General features: G+C 49.6%; 6 protein-coding genes across 6 annotated transcripts; all 6 read left to right on the top strand.

Moving 5' to 3' along the window:
* Positions 1–247: 247 nt before the first annotated feature.
* On the top strand, positions 248–2280 carry N7496_004331 (serine/threonine-protein phosphatase 2B catalytic subunit; the record flags this gene model as incomplete). Its single annotated transcript, XM_056697262.1, has 5 exons — positions 248–389; positions 467–798; positions 868–1125; positions 1194–2104; positions 2161–2280. Coding segments are annotated over 5 exons (1707 nt in total), but the record flags the coding sequence as incomplete, so codon positions are not given.
* A 506-nt stretch (positions 2281–2786) lies between these two features.
* Positions 2787–4821, top strand: N7496_004332 (uncharacterized protein; the record flags this gene model as incomplete). The annotated part of the gene is made up of 3 exons (XM_056697263.1): positions 2787–3153; positions 3252–3387; positions 3453–4821. The coding sequence occupies 3 exons, from the start codon at positions 2787–2789 to the stop codon at positions 4819–4821; spliced, it is 1872 nt and encodes a 623-aa protein (XP_056559475.1).
* Positions 4822–6890: 2069 nt separating this feature from the next.
* Positions 6891–7815, top strand: N7496_004333 (uncharacterized protein; the record flags this gene model as incomplete). The annotated part of the gene is made up of 3 exons (XM_056697264.1): positions 6891–6923; positions 6987–7251; positions 7313–7815. The coding sequence occupies 3 exons, from the start codon at positions 6891–6893 to the stop codon at positions 7813–7815; spliced, it is 801 nt and encodes a 266-aa protein (XP_056559476.1).
* A 2487-nt stretch (positions 7816–10302) lies between these two features.
* Positions 10303–11936, top strand: N7496_004334 (DUF1996 domain-containing protein; the record flags this gene model as incomplete). Its single annotated transcript, XM_056697265.1, has 3 exons — positions 10303–10477; positions 10532–10688; positions 10751–11936. 3 exons carry the CDS (start codon positions 10303–10305, stop codon positions 11934–11936), a joined length of 1518 nt encoding a protein of 505 aa, XP_056559477.1.
* Positions 11937–13229: 1293 nt separating this feature from the next.
* N7496_004335 (uncharacterized protein) lies at positions 13230–13967 on the top strand (the record flags this gene model as incomplete). Its single annotated transcript, XM_056697266.1, has 2 exons — positions 13230–13650; positions 13702–13967. The coding sequence occupies 2 exons, from the start codon at positions 13230–13232 to the stop codon at positions 13965–13967; spliced, it is 687 nt and encodes a 228-aa protein (XP_056559478.1).
* Positions 13968–15142: 1175 nt separating this feature from the next.
* Positions 15143–16313, top strand: N7496_004336 (potassium channel beta subunit family protein; the record flags this gene model as incomplete). The annotated part of the gene is made up of 3 exons (XM_056697267.1): positions 15143–15254; positions 15311–15465; positions 15531–16313. The coding sequence occupies 3 exons, from the start codon at positions 15143–15145 to the stop codon at positions 16311–16313; spliced, it is 1050 nt and encodes a 349-aa protein (XP_056559479.1).
* Positions 16314–18553: the final 2240 nt, after the last annotated feature.

An 18553-nucleotide genomic window follows, 5' to 3' on the forward strand; every position in this document is an offset into this window, starting at 1 on the left:
CGACTCTTCCCCCAAAACACCCATCTTGCCTATCTGTGGGACCGATTCACTCCCTCAACTCTCCCGGGCGTCTTGAATTGATCTCATCTCTTTCTCCCCTCACTGGGACGTCTATCCCGCCCAGTGACCATCCCCCCGCCACACCTCCCGCGCGGTCCTATCTTTCCTTCTCCCCCTCCCCCTCCATCTTCGTTTACCTTTACCCCCTAACCCCCCCCCTTGCCTCCGGACTCCCGAGATTCTTCAGATCCTGAATCTTATCAACCGCCCAAGATGGATCGGAACCTCGCGCGCGGTGACCGACAAGAAGCCGGTCCCCGAGATCGATTTCACATTGCATACCATGGAGGATGGCACGCAGGTCTCTACGATGGAGCGCGTGGTCAAAGGTAAAAGACTTCATATCTTTATCGGTTGCTTCCGCCGCATCGCAACCCGATCGCTAACGCAGAGTTGGAGAAATTAGAGGTCCAAGCGCCGGCCCTGAGCACCCCTCCGGATGACATGTTTTGGTCCCCCGAAGACCCGTCCAAGCCCAATCTCCAGTACCTCAAGCAGCACTTTTATCGCGAAGGTCGTCTCACTGAGGATCAGGCACTATGGATTATCCACGCCGGTACCGAGGTTCTACGGTCGGAGCCCAACCTTTTGGAGATGGATGCCCCGATTACCGTCTGCGGTGACGTTCACGGTCAATACTACGATTTGATGAAGCTGTTTGAGGTTGGCGGCGACCCTTCGGAAACGCGCTATCTGTTCTTGGGTGATTACGTCGACCGTGGTTACTTCAGTATTGAGGTAGGTTCTCCCCGTTGAGGCGGATCTTGGATATCGCGCGTCGTCCAGGAGGCTAATCTTTGGTTGCAGTGCGTTCTGTATCTTTGGGCTTTGAAGATCTGGTATCCCGACTCGCTTTGGCTGCTCAGGGGTAACCACGAGTGTCGCCACTTGACAGACTACTTCACGTTTAAGCTGGAGTGTAAACACAAGTATAGCGAGCGGATCTATGAGGCGTGCATCGAATCCTTCTGTTCTCTGCCGCTGGCGGCGGTCATGAACAAGCAATTCCTCTGTATCCACGGTGGTCTCAGCCCGGAGCTGCACACCCTTGAGGATATCAAGGCCGTACGTGTTTGATTGGAGGTCCCCCAGCTGATATATATATTGGTGTCAACTAACATCCTTGCTTACAGATCGATCGTTTCCGTGAACCCCCCACCCACGGTTTGATGTGCGATATTCTCTGGGCCGATCCTCTGGAAGAATTTGGTCAGGAAAAGACTGGCGATTTCTTCATTCACAACAGTGTGCGCGGTTGCTCTTATTTCTTCTCCTACCCCGCCGCATGCGCTTTCTTGGAGAAGAACAATCTCCTTTCGATCATTCGAGCTCACGAGGCCCAGGATGCTGGTTACCGTATGTACAGGAAGACACGGACAACCGGTTTCCCGAGTGTCATGACTATTTTCAGTGCCCCCAATTACCTCGATGTGTACAACAACAAAGCAGCCGTGCTGAAGTATGAGAATAACGTCATGAACATTCGCCAATTCAACTGCACCCCGCACCCGTACTGGCTGCCTAACTTCATGGACGTCTTTACCTGGTCTCTGCCTTTCGTCGGTGAGAAGATCACCGACATGCTGATCGCCATTCTCAACACTTGCTCCAAGGAGGAACTGGAAGAGGACGATACTCCTGTGACCACCTCGCCGACTGGTCCCTCTTCTCCTCCCTTGCCCATGGACACCGAGTCTAGCGAGTTCAAGCGCCGTGCCATCAAGAACAAGATTCTTGCCATTGGCCGTTTGTCGCGTGTCTTCCAGGTTCTCCGTGAACAGTCCGAGAGTGTCAGTGAACTGAAGACGGCAGCCGGTGGTCGTCTTCCAGCCGGTACCCTCATGCTGGGCGCCGAGGGTATCAAGCAGGCTATCCACAACTTCGAAGATGCCCGCAAGGTCGATTTGCAGAACGAGCGGCTGCCTCCCAGCCAGGAGGAAGTTTACCAGAAGAGCGAGGCCGAGCACAAGGCGGCTATGCAGCGTGCTCAGCAGGAGGCTGACAATGATGCCGGGCTAGCGACCATCGCCAGGCGGATTTCCATGTAAGAATTCCAGGCTCCTGATTACCTGACCCAAGACTAACCGAATTACTACTTAGGTCCGCCGGCGCCGGTCGTAGTCGCCGCCAGCGCGATTCACGCGATTCCAACAAGGAGGCTTAGAAACTGGCCGTGGGTTTAGTTTGAGCTGATATAACGACACGATCTATGCATTTCCCCCTTCTCCCTTTGCCCCCTCTCCAGCGCATGTCCTTCTCCCCCTTCCTTCTGCCACGACATGATCGAGACGATACCCTGATCTATCTACTTGATCCTTCCGCTTCGCCAGGCTATTTCGACATGTGTGGGCGTGCCATAATACACGGTGCCTTCAGCATGGCTCCCGAACAATCTGTGTGATTTCCAGTCTTGGGTCTTTTATTCAGAGACCGAGTAGATCTCCATTTTGTAGCCAGGCGCAATGCTGGTCTCGGATCCAAGGCGCGCAAAAAGAATATCATGTAATGATGGCCTAATTTAGCACAATTGTTTCAATTCGTACATAACTGCAAGTGTGTTGTATTGTGTTTGAAGCTCTCTGTAGATCTGCAATTAAAAACAGGCTCCGGTGGAGCACCGCCAAGCCCCGAATGCCTGCCTTCCCTTCCCGACCTCACCCTCTCTCCGTCCACCGGTCCAGGCTAATCTCTTGCGGACGCGCCCACGACTTTCAAAGAGCGCCGCAATGCCTGCAAAACTGCGCAATGCGCTCCAAAGGAGTCTATCGCGCCCTCTAGACAACACCGGTGTCTTCTACTGCCCCTCCTGCTCAACCTGGCGCCGAACGCTCTCGACGCGTACCAACGGTAGGGCCAAAATCGACACTGCGCGCCGAAATGCCCACCTCCTAGATACGGTGCCGACTGCTCGCACCCGACCCTTCACGACTTCACCCGCGATATCGGCTGGCAAAACGGTGCCACCGCGGTTTAAGGAGCTGTATGATGCCTTGAATGGAGTCAAGGATGCGGCTATTGAACAGGTTAGCGTTAGTCGGTTGTCGCTTGCGCTGCGTGGGTTGGAGTCGGAGGAGCCTTTGATTCGGGTTGCTGGTGAGTATCCTCTTTTGGGGGGTTTGAGTTGATTTGGTTCTTTCTATTATCAATTCTTCCGTTTTGAACCGAGGAGCTGATTCTTGCTTGTGTGGTAGTACTCGGATTGGACAATGCAGATGCTGCGCGCAAATTGGTTCGTTTGCTACTCGCTGACCCCCTTGGGCCGCGCGAAAGTTGGGAGGATATACTGGAGGGCTATGACTCTGATCCTTCGCGGGGTCTACTGATTCGGTATGTTGCCGCTTGTTGATCGGATTTATGCGATTCACGGTCCACTGACCACCTGCTTTATTTAGGTACGGGGAGGTCTCCGAGACTATCCCCAATGACCTCCTTCCTACTATCACAATCCGCTCGCCTATCTTGAAAAAGGGCAATCTCGAAATCCTCGTCAGTTCGATTGGTTCCGAGCCAGACACATCCGGTGCGACGTTATCCGCGGAGTCATTCCTCGTGCCAAATGTCACCATTCAAACATCACACTCTGGCCGACAAAATGTCGTGCGGTACCCCGTGCATCGCAGTATTATCTGTGGTACTGGAGTTGATGGCCTGCTCGCTTTCAGTACCTTGATGGGTCGGTCAAACCTTCAGAATGAGGTGGCATCAGTGCGTGGCGCCATCGAACTTTCCGTGGCGGATCAGAAACGTGACAGTGGCCGTCTGTCTTTTGTTGATCTTGAACGTGCTACTACGGCCTTGGATAAGATTCGTGAGTCCGTTCAGAATGCTTCTGAATACGAGCGCGGATGGAATGGTAGTGGTGTGCAGCCTGTTATCGATTGGCTGTCAACGATTTCTCAGGCAGTGAACGAAGAAGCATTAAACCCTGCGCTAGCTCCGCTCATCGAATCATTATTGGATGCAGCGGAGAAGGGAGTTGTTGTTCGAGATGCCGAGGCACTTCACGACCAGACATCGGGAGTTACATCCCCAGAGGTCCGCTCTCAACTTGAGAATGGAATCAGTACGTGGGCTGAGCAAGCGCACTCCGAGCTACGTAGCTCCCTGGAGGCTGGCTTTGCTAGTCCACGATGGCGAGGTCTAGCGTGGTGGAAGCTCTTCTGGCGCGTCGACGACGTGAGCATGATCACATCCGAGATCCTAGAGAGACGCTTCCTCCGCCGCGCAGAGCGCGATGTCATCTGGACATCCGGCAAGTACCAGCAGGCTGGCCTGCTGGAGGAAGCCACTCCTTCTGCCAGTCCCGAGTCTACCGAAACGGCCCCTGCCAAGTCAACACCACCTCCCTGGCCAACCCAGATCCCGGACATGCGCACAAAGCTGCTCACCACGACCGTTCCCTCTATCCAAGCTCTCGCGCAGAGCCTCGTCCTCTTCAGCGTCTCCACCACCACCCTGACCTCCGCTCTCTCCGCTCTCACATACGTCGCCGTCCCGTCAGCCTCCGTCTACGAATCATGCACCCTAGCTGCAATCGGCCTTATCTACTCTCTGCGCCGCCAGCAGAAGAAGTGGGATGTTGCACGAGACTTCTGGGAGGAAGAAGTCCGTGATGAAGGTCGCACTGCGCTGCTGGAGACAGAGGCGTTGTTGCGTAAGATTGTACGTGAGGGTGGAAAGGAGATCGAGGACTTGTCTGATCATCGGACGCGTGAGATGATTACTCGTGCTCGGAAGGCTCTTGAACGTGTTCGTGTCTGAGTGTATCGTGGGATATGCCTGGGAGACCCTGGGTCCCGGGCTATGTATATTTACTCTATGATTTGGGATACACGTCGCCTTAGATGTACAATCTACTCTGATACGTGTCATGACTGGGTCTCTGATATGTGGGTATCTAAAGCTCAAAAATAGACTTGACTTGACACTGGCTAGTCGCAGTAATGTGATTTGCACTGATTAATCTCTTGCTATGGTCCAATTTCTCCCCAGAAAGTAGTCTAGTCGGCGCGGCAGCAACAATGCCCCGGATCAGTATCCCATCGGTAATCACAGTGTTCCGGCCTATTCAACAAAGAACACCAAGAAACCGTTATTTCCGGGTCTTTCTAGAATGGTCATTTTCACTTACCGACATGTCATTGCTCCACTCTACCAGCACCATTTCCAACGATCCACCCGTTCGTATAGCAGAAACGCCTTCCTTTTTCGGACTGGGCCCAACTTCGCCAAGCTATAGACGTAAAGTAGTGTGTACAGCCATCATCACGGGATTCTCGACTAGAAAAGTACCAGGTAATCATGGAATCGCCAAGGGAAGACACGTAACCGTCTACTCCGCCGTGAACTCTCGATCAAAAGTTTAAAGAGCTTACGGTGATACAAGGTTAAACAACCTCGTGGAGATCGGGTAGAGCCGATCCCACCTGCCAAGTTAGTCATGTTTCAGGGTCTTTGGCATGGATAAGGCCAAGGGATGTATGAGCTTACAGCCCTTCGGCATACTGATCTACCTCTATGAATAATATTTCTTATTACTATGTACTTAGATCGACCAAATATCACCCAATTCGCTAATTTGTTTGTCAGTGGGAAATGGTCTGGTTCTATTTCAAATAGAGCTGCACAGATTCATAGCAAGGCAATACTAAGATCGCCGCTGGAAGCATTTGGTTCATTGCTCGTTGACCTAGACTGTCTTGGGATAATGATTTGCAATTGTGGATTGCCAAGGAACCCGCGTATCGTTGTAGCCTCAAGACTATGGTTTCTGTTGGCGCTCACTCGGTAAATGACGCATTTTTGGTCACTTCCGTTCGATGTTCTTATTCGTTATTTTAAGATCTAGTTCGTGCCCTGTCACCTTTCGCGAACAGATCGTTCGAGATTTATTTGACACAGGACTAACTGGACATAGCTTAAGATGAATGTATGTACAGCGCAATTCTATGGACCCATGAAATCGTGACAGTGGGGTTATGAAGCCGCTATCGACGAACTATAATTAGCCCAGCTACCAAATTGGCAAAAACTGAGTGTAAAAGGAGACTCAGCCCGGCAATGACCCCCACAGAGAAGACATGTGGCTATGTCAAAAATTATTTATCAGCGAGGCTATCGAACCTGAAGGATGATCAAGGGTCCACAAAAATACGAAAACATGTGTACGGTTGGTAACTTTCCCATTAGGCCCCCCTAATCTCTCCAATTAAACTCTTCATACAAGAATGGATCAAATTTCCGAAGCGCTCATTGGGCGGATCTGGCTGACAACAATACCGCTATTTTCTGACCCTTTCCGTCATACTTACTGGAAGATGACTGGCTATACTCGCGATAGCCCAATTGCATTGTGCTCTTTGCCCCAACCTGAGACACTGTCTAGGATGTTGCTTTTGGGGGGGGGGGGGGGGCTTGTAAGTAATACCGGGGCGATCAGTGTGGGTTCGTACTGTAGACATGATGACAATGAAAAAGGACTCCGCCTGCCTCCGCTTTAGAGATTTTGTTCTTTGGAGCCCAATACCTCTCTCTTCGTCTGAGTGTGCAGTATGTGGTCGTCGACGAAACGGCCTTGGCCAGTGGCCGCTCTCGTTTTCACGTTCTTTTGTTTGGCTTTGATATGGATGTCATCATATCGGCCCAGCTTTGGTCATCCCGCCAGCTTGGGGCTGAGCGTGAACTATGCCAGTAATGCGACGCTGGGATTTCAAAAGATATTTTACATTAGTCTGCCGCAGTTCGTTTACCTTGGCCTGCGATTTGAACGAGTCTAACAATGGGAGATCAGGCGCCTGGACCGGCATGATGCAATGTCATTAATTAGCTCAATGACTGGAGTGTCGCCGACGCTCGAGCCTGGAGTGAGAAACTCACATGTTCCTACTATGTTTCATCGTTGGACTGGAGCTGATGGTTCTTGCTAGGTCAATGGCAGTTTATTGCTTGAGAAGGCATTGCCGGAAGGCAGCGGAAGTCTTCGGCCTGAGCAACTGGGATGTTGGAGGGCACATGCAAACGTTTGGAAACGAATGTTAGATGAGAATATCGAAACTGCAATGATTGTCGAAGATGACGTAGACTGGGATCTTCACGTCCGCGGCGTTTTCACTGAATTGAGCCACAATCTTGCCCAGCAGACTTTGTTCCCAAGTTTGTCGCCTCGTTCGAATCAAACGATAGCTCCATACGGTAAGGAACAGTCAGACAGAAACTTGTCGCGTCGTATTGTGCTAACGTCTGCTGACTGTAGGTCTTGACTGGGATATCTTGTATGTCGGCTCTGCGTGGGATATTCCGAATGAAGAAAACCGCCCACCTCATCTACTCTATCACGACCCGTTTGCGCCTACCCGAGATCAAACCGGCGGTTCTTATGTCAACGAGCTCGAAGGATGGGGAGCGAAAGTGACAAACACGTCCCGACATCGCCTGGTTGCCCCTTCTTGGTACCCCGTTTCCACGATAGGATATGCAGTCACCAAGAAAGGAGCTCAGAAACTTCTGTACAACCTTGGGTATAAGGGATTCGGATCCACACCAATTGATTTGGCCATGATAGAACTCATCAAAAAGGGCATCGTTGATTCCTATACCATCATCCCTCCGATAGTGACGCGGTTCCGGACAGGAGGAGCGAAGGATAGCGACATTGATGATGTTAAACCAGAAGATGCCGAGGTTGAGCCCGGATCTGAGAATCTGAATATGAGCGCGAGGAAGGCGATGGAAAAGCTTTCGGAGAAAATATCATGACATGTTTATAATTTGCTAATTTAATATGTTAAAATGCGTCTGCAAAAATACCCATTGCCACACAGTCTACGCAAGTATCTCCAGCGATATAGGAAAGTGCACCTAACTAGTGACCAATAGTACCCGAGGCCAAACTGACCCCCGATTGCCTATCAACAAGCCGCGGCTGAAGGGTCTGTTACAGCCTACGGCGGTAAACCATTCATTCCAATATCTAGCCACTATTGGGGTTCCATGACGACAGTACCTGACTATCAAGGTCACATGCACCTGGTGTTATCTATCTAATCAATCTACCTGATCACCTCAGCAGAAAAGATCGCTTGCACGAGTGAATAACGCAATGGAATCAAAAACTGCAATCTACTAAGGGAGATACCATCAGTTCCATTTTATGAAAGGAAGGTAATGAACAGCTAAAAACTGAGATTGGATTTGTTTACTCCGTACAAGCGCTCGATTCCTGCCCCAATATCAACAGCCGAAGTTACATCGATCCTGGTCGCGCTTATTGGATAAAATGTCCCGCGTACCTGCGACTCCACATGTCAACATCACTATATAGCGGAGATTGCTTTTGCGGCGCAAGGGAGGACTGAGCGCTTCGAGGTGCTAAACTAGATGAGGCTTTTGTCAATGCATCCAGGACCCCGCATTCCCAAGCTTCACCAAAACTTCATTCGATATAGACTTACGCTTAATGCACGCATGGTAAGAACACGCTCCGGGCTGTTCGATGACGGTCACTCACCCATGTTACGAGATGCTCCAGAGACCATCTGAGCTATATTTCGGCCTCAGGCATTAAACGCGCTTCGGGTACAAGATTAACTACTTTAACTACACAAGGACTAAGAGTGCTAGTACACTATGATATAGTACCCCCGGTAATGAGGATATTTAACTATCCAAACCGAGGCGTCGATAACAAATTAGGCAATTTCCGAGAACCTATGAATCGTTTTCTGCGCCTTCACACCCGATAAGCAGTTTAATTGTTCTTTCCCGAAATCTCAAACACCTGTCCTCGTTGGTCCATTAGCGGTTTCATCATGCGCCCAGCCACCCAATCCGCGGGCGTAGCGTGGGGCTCCCACAGGTTATTATGATTAGCTCAGGAACAGGACGGTTCGTTCAACGTCTCACCAGCACAAACGGTGGAACAATCATCGTGTTAGTCCGGACTTCTGATTCATCACTAGTTAGAGTGTGATGTTCCTCGTCTTCGAGTCCCATACTCCCGTTAGAAAAAGCCCACTCTTAGTGCCCGCTTTTTACCCCTGGTGTCCACGTTGGGGGCCACGTACTTTTCCCCTTTGAAGCATAGACAACTCTTTCTGCACCGCTATGGCTTGCTATTGCACATTCTTAGGACTGCTGGTCGCATCGTGAGATCCGCTTGATCGCCCCCAGGGTTTAGTACTCATTTCCACCCACGAAAACTCTGCCTGAATGGGCGTCGTAAAGGCCCAAAGGGTGATAGAGGGGCGGAGGGGTTTTTAATATCTGATTATCAAGGGGATTGGCCAAGTCATTTTAACCCGCAAAGCACGGTGCGATGAAGGAGGGCGGGGGGCTTGGATTGACGGACGTTTCTTGTGGTAAGATGGATGCCCCTGGTTTGATTCTTGGATTACGGAGTACTTGATTCCCTTCTTCTGCCTCTCGTCTGGTCTGGTTTGGTTTTCTCTTTGGTGTCGCCCCGATCACATTCTCTTCTCTAGCCCTATCGTTGGGTATAACTCTCGTTCATTCACTGCCTGTCTAGGCATCAAGGTCTCTTCTTTCTTTTCAAGATAACTCTCTTTTCGCTTCTTTAAGGCTGCGCCTGGCTCTTATCTTTCTCTGAAAATCGAGGTAAGTCTCTCGTGGAATTACGTGGAAAGGGAGACATCCTTCTTACTCCACCTCCTGTATAGATCGGATAAAGGTTGTTTACTGCCTACCATCGCCACCACCAGGCTCGCTGTTTATTTGTCTACGTCACAGAGAACGCGTTTGAAGATCAAACGGTAAGTTGCATGCCATGATGAGCTTATCCCGAGATTGCCCCTCCCCTCGTGTGTCCAGTGCCGTGCCTAGGATTGCCAGTCCCGATGCAAGGGGAACATTCCTCTTCCTTTCCAAGGAGAGCGTTCACCTTCACCTTCCATGGTCTTCAAGAAGATCTTTGAAACCTTGGGATGAGCTCAGATCGACTGGCATGGCCGAACTTGCCATTTTCGCCGCGACATCACTACCTATGCTGCAGATGCTGCTCCCTTCAAACTCACACTGGGCGCCCAAACTGACTCTTGTCTCAGAGTTTCAACTCCATCGCTGTGCAGACACCAGCCTTGTTTACTTTCTTTAAACGCGCTCGCCGTGTCAGACCGGTCGATTCGGTCCTCCTGGAGAGCTTATTGCATCATTCGTTCCCTATCTAGGTCGTCATTCGCTTCTATCAAACCCCATCATCGTGGACGAGGCTCGATTGCTGTCGCCAAAATGCAGGACATTCGCTTGACAGCGGCCTTGGTCGCCTGTCTTACCCTGTTTCCAGCCTTTACCTCTGCGTTCTGGCGTCTCCCCTGCCGTGGGCGAACTGGTGTCGCCCGGTTGGACCCCATCGTTGACCCCGGCGAGATCTCTTCTCATGTGCATGCGATTCATGGAGGAGGAAGTATGTATATCAAGTCTCACTTTCAGAGAAGTAGTTGCTGATTTGTCTATGTAGGCTTCAGCATGAACTCGAACATGCAGACTCTGCGCGAGTCTAGCTGCACGTCCTGCGCCGTGACGCAGGACTTGTCTGCATACTGGACCCCTGCGCTTTATTTCATGCACACCAACGGCAGCGCTGAACTGGTCGAGGAGGTTGGAGGCATGCTTGCGTATGTTTTGCTTGTTGCGCAGCTCACTCATGGTCATGAACTAACACCTTTTGAACTTCCAGCTACTACCTCCTGTACGGAGACAATGTTACCGCGTTCCCTGACGGCTTCCGTATGTTGGCCGGCGATCCCTTCCAGCGCAACTTCACCTGGCCAGTCCCCGATCCTCCCAAGTCCTCGTGGTCCGGTGCTCAGGTCTCCCAGAAGGCACTCCGTCAGAAGGCCCTGGGCTTCAACTGCTTGGACTACGCCGGCACTGCCGAAGCATCTCTTTACCGTCACTTCATGCCGAACAAGACTTTCCTCGACGCAAACTGCCCCGACGGACTCCGCCTGGAGCTGATGTTCCCTTCGTGCTGGAATGGAAAGGACGTTGACTCATCCGACCACAAGTCCCACGTTGCCTACCCCGACCTCGTTATCACAGGTACTTGCCCCGAGGGATACGAGACGCGCCTGGTTTCGCTGTTCTATGAGACTATCTGGAACACTTATGCATTCAAGGATGTCGATGGATACTTCGCCCTGGCTAACGGAGACCCCACTGGATATGGATACCACGGTGACTTTATGTACGCCTGGGAAGATGGCGTGCTGCAAGAGGCTATTGACACTTGCACGAGTGAGTCGGGTGAAGTCTCCGCTTGCGAAATCTTTGATATTCAAAGCGAGACAGAGGAGCGCGAGTGTTTCCTTGACTTGCCTTCTGAGCTCAAGAATGAGAACGTCCAGATGCATGCCGATGGTCTGCCAGGTCCCATGGGAATGCAGTGGGGACCAGCCTACGCTACTATGGGATCGGCATCTTCCTCTTCGTCCTCTTCGTCCACTTCGACCCCCACCAGTGCTGCGTCCGTCTCTGTCGGCGCTACGATTGACGTTGGAAACGTGCTTGCTATCAACACTGCTGTAACTACTACTAGCTCAACCACGTCTACCTCATCGCCCACTCCTACTCCTACCACCTCAATTCAAGTCGATCAATACACCGAGGAAATTGTCTACCTGCAACAGGAAGTTATTGTCATGCTTGGCGAGGGTGGAGTCCCATACGCCACCAGCACTGGCACTCAACGCACTCTGTCTACCGCACTGACGACTGCCACTCAGACCTCTACCGTGGTGTCCTATGTTGAGAAGAGAGATGAGACTCCTGCGGAACCTGAAAAACGGGATCTCAGTGCCGAGAAGGAAGCCCGGCACGCTCATAACCATCATCGCCACTCGCACAAGAGACACGGTCACTAACGGAGATGTAAACGTGGCCTGGGATGGGAACACCATGCTGTGCGTGGCGTTCCTTTCTCGTCTATCGGACTCCATCTCGAGTGCGGTTGCAGTTTCATCGACTCTCTTGGAGTGTTGGACTATGACTCGGGTCTTTTCTATTCATGTACATGTTTGCTCTTGTGCTGTCATGGATGCATCCCTGTCAAGGGGTGATAAATCCATATTGCTGATATTGTCAATTCTCGCAAAAATGAATCTGACCTGAACATAAAACATCGTTCGGCTGATTATGCTGTAAACCTAAAAGTTCTTTTGGCCGCGATAGAGAATCTCCGAGGCATGAAGTAACGTGGTAGCTATAAATGGCCTTGTTGGACTGCAGTATGCTGTCTCAAAATATGTGATATACAAACCCAGCATTGTACCTGACCTAACTGAGACAATATAGGTTTCATGACACCCATCATGTTGACGGTGTCTTAATCTTAGATGAAAATAAAGTGTGACCAAAGAATTGTTATCGCTACTGTGTGACCCCATCAGCGGGACAGATGAAACGTGAAGTAGCCTCGATCATGCGGTGCAATGGTCTCGATCTTTGACGCATGCATTGTCAGCTAATAAAACCTTTATCTTCCACTGTGAAAAGTCAAGACCCCATCACGCCATTCCACCTCTAGATTTCCCGAGGGCTTTGAGTAACTCTTCAAAATAAATTGTAAGAGAAACATCTCAACAGTTTTTTTAAGGCTGTCATTGACATGCAGGTAACACCGCAGCGGGCACGTTTGACGGCGACCTTATTCTGGTCCATTCTGTAATTCCTGGGATTTTTGACGATAATCTTGTCCTACCTGAGGCAGGGCTATCGTGGGAAAAACATGCCCTGGTCGCCATGCAGAAACCTTACTGTCAGATAGGCCCGGATTGGAATCTCCTCATCAAGAATATATTCGCCTACTTGTTGTGTTCTGACAATTCTAATTATGTATTCAGGACTGATGTCGTGCTCTAGAATACATCGGGTAACCTCCTTTTGGAGTGTTAGAGTGTTGCAAATGACCTTGCAATCAGGTAGTATGAACTCTCCTCCGGTAGATCTCGATCTTCGAAGGCTCAGCCAGAACCGTCAAGAACGTCCCGATTGGAAGGCTCGATAAATGGCACTCCTATTAGTTGCACCTCATATCTGTGTTAGAAGAGATATAAGAGCTCTCTATCCGACCTCGAATGTCTGATCTATCAGCCACTACAGGATTTCACAAGCAATACAATTGATCATCGCCTAAACTTCCTGTCTTTTATTCCGCAATGAAGATGCCTTACTTGATAGTGGTCCTCTCGCTTACTTTCCCTATCGCCACCTTGTCTTTCCCTCGAGAAACAGCCATCAATAATCTAGTCCAGCCTACTCATGTTGTAACGGCAGGACCACCTGGCGTCACCGAGGAAGGGTCCCTCCGGTGCTTTGATGGAGCTACCGTCCTGCATACAACAGATTGTACGGTGGGCACACCAGTCTCCTTCTGCTACAAGTCCCAGGCACCGATCACCTGTGACGAAGGATACTTCCCCTCAGTGTGGCATCCCGATCATTGCATGCAGGTGTCTACCTGCTTCCCCACAGATGCAGACTGGATTACCACCGAATGCTCTAATGGCGCGTTGCCAATTTCGACTGAAACACTATACAGTGGAACATTGGCTGGAGGAGATGATGCTATGATAACTTGTCAGTTGAGAATCCAATTCTTGTTTTGAGGTTGAAACTAACATACTTCAGCTGTCGCTTGCGCATGCCCGTCTGATCAATGGTATAGCGTTACTACTATGGACGGGGCTTCTAGCTTCGAGACGTACTGTATGCCCACTCGATCCTGTCCACCTGGTATGACAACGTCTTTGAGTATCAATGAGTACTGTGCAACTGCGTCAGCAGACATTTGCTCAGATTTACCCGCCCAGGCAGATCGTTGTGAATGCGCGGATCAGGAAATGACTCCTGTATATCCCGATGGTCCTGGTGCGACTGCTACTGGGTGTGAATAGAGCACTTGGAAGTTGGTTACCAGCCTAATGGACCTGGAATGGTTGTTTTTGATCTTTTTGGAATCCTTGATGGATAGCACAGTCCTTATTGACTCTTGTTGATTTAGGGGGTTACCCACGAAGTTAATCGACTAATCCTCATGTAATTGTTAATGGAATGCTGGAGATGGAATTGAGGTCCTCTCTTTTGCTTGAAATTGAATAAAGAATGGGATCTTTTTCATTTTGCATCTAGTGCAACACACTTTCTACTTGTAGAATCCAGAATCCATGGATCTGTCAATGTCTAGCGGTTTGTCGCGCCTACTAGAATAACATCTATAACCTCTGTGAATAAATGTAGCCACGGAATATCGTACAAGATAGTATCCCAGTATATAGAGATAATTGAGGATACTGCAGACATCAATCAGACCGTAAAGCTCAAATTCTCCTGTACAAGCGCTGAATTAGTAGATTCGCTACGGTCGCATCTCCTTCGCTTGCCAGGATCACCTTGATATAGACCAATTGAGCTACTATCAATACTGCAGTAAAATTGTTTATTCCGCAGTCACCAGTTAAACCAATGCATCTCCTACGGTTCATGAAGGCACCTTTCTGTCGTTTACCAAAGCATCTCGACCTTGACTGGGTCTTCCCAAAAACCAATCCATTGGTTCGGAATTAACATGCTGACACCCCTCACATTAGTGGGAATCTTGCATGTCACAGCTGCATTCTTATTCTCTGCTCCTGTGGTTCACCGAAATTGCAGATCTATCAGCTTCCGAGTCAAAGCAGTTCCATCGGCTTCGATCTCAATTACCAATTAGCCTAAACCCCCACTCCACCAGTATTTCTCCGAAGCCTGGACCCTGAATCGGCGTCCTAATTAGGAAAAAGAAACAGCCATTCCGTCCAAGATACCCCCGTTAGCCCCGTGTCAACTCCGTCTCTGCCCCTCCTTGTGTCCCGGACATTAGCTACCCCGCATCGATTATTCGGCCCGCGAAGGTGTGGTGCTGCAGAACGCAGTTACATAAGGTTCCTATTTCGCCTACAACCCCGATTCTTGATTTTCTACTTAAATTGCACCATTCCTGCTAAAAGTCGCGGGGTTATTTATTTCTCTCCACTCTCTCCTCTTCCTCATCATCCCTCGCTACACTCAATTCACTACAATCTCGCTCAAAATGGCCGAAGGTCTTCCTGAAATGCAGTACCGGAATCTGGGCCGGACGGGTCTGAAGGTGTCCGTTATCTCGCTCGGAAGCTGGCTCACCTACGGTGGCCATGTGGGAAATGGTAAACAATGCCCATTATCCTCAATTCGTCTCAAATAAACACTAACCCCGTCAAAGAGACTTCCTTTGATTGTTTAAAGGCCGCATATGACGCCGGCGTCAACTTCTTCGACACCGCCGAGGTGTACTCTGGTGGACAATCCGAGATTGTGCTCGGTGAAGCTATTAAGAAGTTTGGGTGGCTGCAGAATGACCTGGTGATTTCCACCAAGGTAAGCACCTTATATTTCTAAGCGATAAGTTTTGTGTTTTTGGCTGAATCTAACCCTTCGACTAGATCTACTGGGGCAAAGCCAACAGCGCCAACCCTGCCAAGCCTCTCAACAACAACGGCCTCTCACGAAAGCACATCATCGAGGGCATGAACTTGTCTCTCAAGCGCCTGGACCTTCCTTATGTTGATATTGTTTATGCCCACCGTCCGGACCGTGACACCCCTATGGAAGAGATTGTGCGTGCTTTCAACTATCTCATTAACAATGGCAAGGCCTTTTACTGGGGTACCTCTGAGTGGTCTGCCAGTGAAATTTCCGATGCCTGGCGCATCGCCGACAAACTGGGTCTCATTGGCCCAGTAGTCGAACAGCCCCAGTACAATTTGCTTGTGCGCGATCGTGTCGAGAAGGAGTACCGCTGGCTGTACGAGGCTCACGGCCTGGGCCTGACCATTTTCTCGCCTCTCAAGGGCGGAGTTCTGACCGGAAAGTACAACGACACTACTACGCCACCTGCTGGATCGCGCCTGGCCGAGTCCGAGGATGGCTACATTAAGGGTCTTCGCAAGACTGTTGGTGATGATACGTGGACGAAGCAGTTACAGCAGGTTGCTGCGTTGAAGCCGATTGCGGAGGAGTTGGGTATCTCGACTGCTCAGCTTTCTCTGGCTTGGATCCTGAAGAACCCCAACATCTCTTCTATGATCACTGGTGCCTCTCGTGTTGAGCAGGTGTATGAGAACTTGCGTGCGCTCGCTGTGGCTGATAAATTGACGGATGAGGTCATTGAGAAGATCGAAGCTGCGATCGCTAACAAGCCTGCGGAAGAGATCAGGAGATTCTAAGTTTATTCGGTAGCTTAGTAAAAGAATGCACTCATTGCTAGATTCTGTCCCACTTATCTTCCATGAGATATCGTTCAGACGATGAACTGTAAAATACTCCTCCCACAATACATCAACTCTTCTTTGAATTTCATACTCTTGGCACAGGAGTCTTGAATCAGGGTTGACTTTCGTATCTATACCCAGCGATCCTCCATCAGCAAGATTTCTCCATGGCTCCCTTTTGCGACGCGATGAGCTGTTACTGTTCAAATTCCATGGGTGAAAAATGAATACTACCGACGTGAGCACAAGCAAAGAACCCGGAGGAACAGAAGCTTTGAATCCCTAATCTAGTGGGAAACAAAGAGGGAAATTTCTAGCAGGGCCAGGGCAGGTATCTTATAGAACTGCCAAGCAGCAAACAGCCTGGTCCTTGAAACCTTCCAGTGAACCGGGAACACCCACCAATGAGTTCTCTGGACCTTTAGCATAAGTGTCATCAACGTCCGGAATATCCATCAACTGACTCTTTCAGCAAGGGAAACCAAATTCGGCCATGTTCACCAGGCGTTGTATGAAATTTGAAAGTGGTGAATCTTCACAGAGCAGGAGTTACCGGGCTCAGCGAGCCACCGAGTGAGACACGGAAGTCATTCTCCAGATGGCTGGCTGAAGCTACCCCCGTTAGTCCCTAGCAAGCTGCTGAAATATAACACTCTGACGACTCTGTTTTTCGGAATACATAACGTAACCTCGAGTCAGTGGCAACATTTTCGGTGCCCTGTGATAATCATCTTAGCGGATAGTTCGGCTCTGTTGGAATCTCGCCGGTTGCCTAGTGGTCAAGATACGAATTTACGAGCCCCTCGATTAGCCATTTGTTTGGATAGAAACAACCTTACGTGGTAGGTCAATCTGCTTTTTTTCATCATCAGTTCTCTACCTAGCTTCCACCCTGGCCCTCGATATAGCATTTACTTCGTAACAACAATTTAGCGTGTATCAGACTTCATAGGAAGTACTTGAGCTCCCCATCTATAGTTTCTGTCTCTTCAAGGTCTTGTATTGATCACAGAAAGATCTGTATCCAGATTATTGTTTTTAAACACCGCCACTGCTTATCTGTGCAGCATGCAGATAACCCTAGATCTTCGCTCCTACCTAGCATCATGCGAGGCGTCGGGCATTGTCTTCCAGTGGCGAAAATCCCTCATACAGAGCTGAATTGTGATTTTTTCTAGTTCTCTGTTACTCTGAACGGAATGGTCAACGTCTACTATCTAGTATGTGTCAATAGCGAGGATAGTATTTCAACAGACTGCCTCTTACTTCACCCTCCATGTAGCGATACAAGATATAGTATTATTCACTACAGGCGATCCCATATTCACTAATTCCCTCAGCAATCCCTAATTCAAATCAACTTTGAACTGCATCCCCTCACACAAAGTGGTGACTTATACTTATTCTCCGTAGAGAGTACGTCATACCACTGCACCAAATCTCGAGTCGGCAATTTCTACCGACACGGAAATTGCCTATAAGCTAACTCATAAGAGATTATTTTAAGACGCAGGTAGAAATAATCTGGTTTGTAGACCTCGGTACCTGTATATCCCCGCACTTTTCAGCTTATGTTCTCTGACATGGGCGTGCTGCAGAAGCGTGGGACGGCACGGCCCTTTCGCGCGTCGATCTCCAGCGTCAACTTTTCATCACGAACACGATTGACAGCCATGCGATAATCAATGCGGGGCTTACTGCAGAGGTTCGTATGGGATGCATGACAGTTCGTGAGACTGGGGCGTTTTCAGCCGAACCTGTCAAGGGTCTATACCATATAGAGATTAGCGATAGCGCTAAAGTGTGATAGCAAGGAAAGAAAGAGCTGTCAGCCATGGTACACTACAGATACCTCAAAATGTTGCGCCAGCCACTGTTTACGCCTCCACTGTGCTAGGCAGACAATTCTAGGAGTGATGTTTCTGGCTTTTGCAACTGGGCTCTTGGCTTACGCGTGTCTTTCGTACTTGACCTGGTGACAGTAAAGTTCTCGATCCTAAGCTAACTTAGTAGAACTTGTTGCTCGTATTTAACCAAGCCTAAAGCAAACTGTAGTAAATCTGTGGCTCTCAAACACTTGTTTGCTATATTGAGTTTGCGCTCAACACATGGCGCCACCTATACGCGAATCGTTTATTTGTCAATCTTGAGCCATTTGGTAGAATTAGTTGAATTGATATAGATTACGAAAATAT

This window comes from Penicillium cataractarum, assembly GCF_028827025.1.
Source record: "Penicillium cataractarum strain IBT 29864 chromosome Unknown utg000002l, whole genome shotgun sequence".
NCBI classification, from domain to species: domain Eukaryota; kingdom Fungi; phylum Ascomycota; class Eurotiomycetes; order Eurotiales; family Aspergillaceae; genus Penicillium; species Penicillium cataractarum.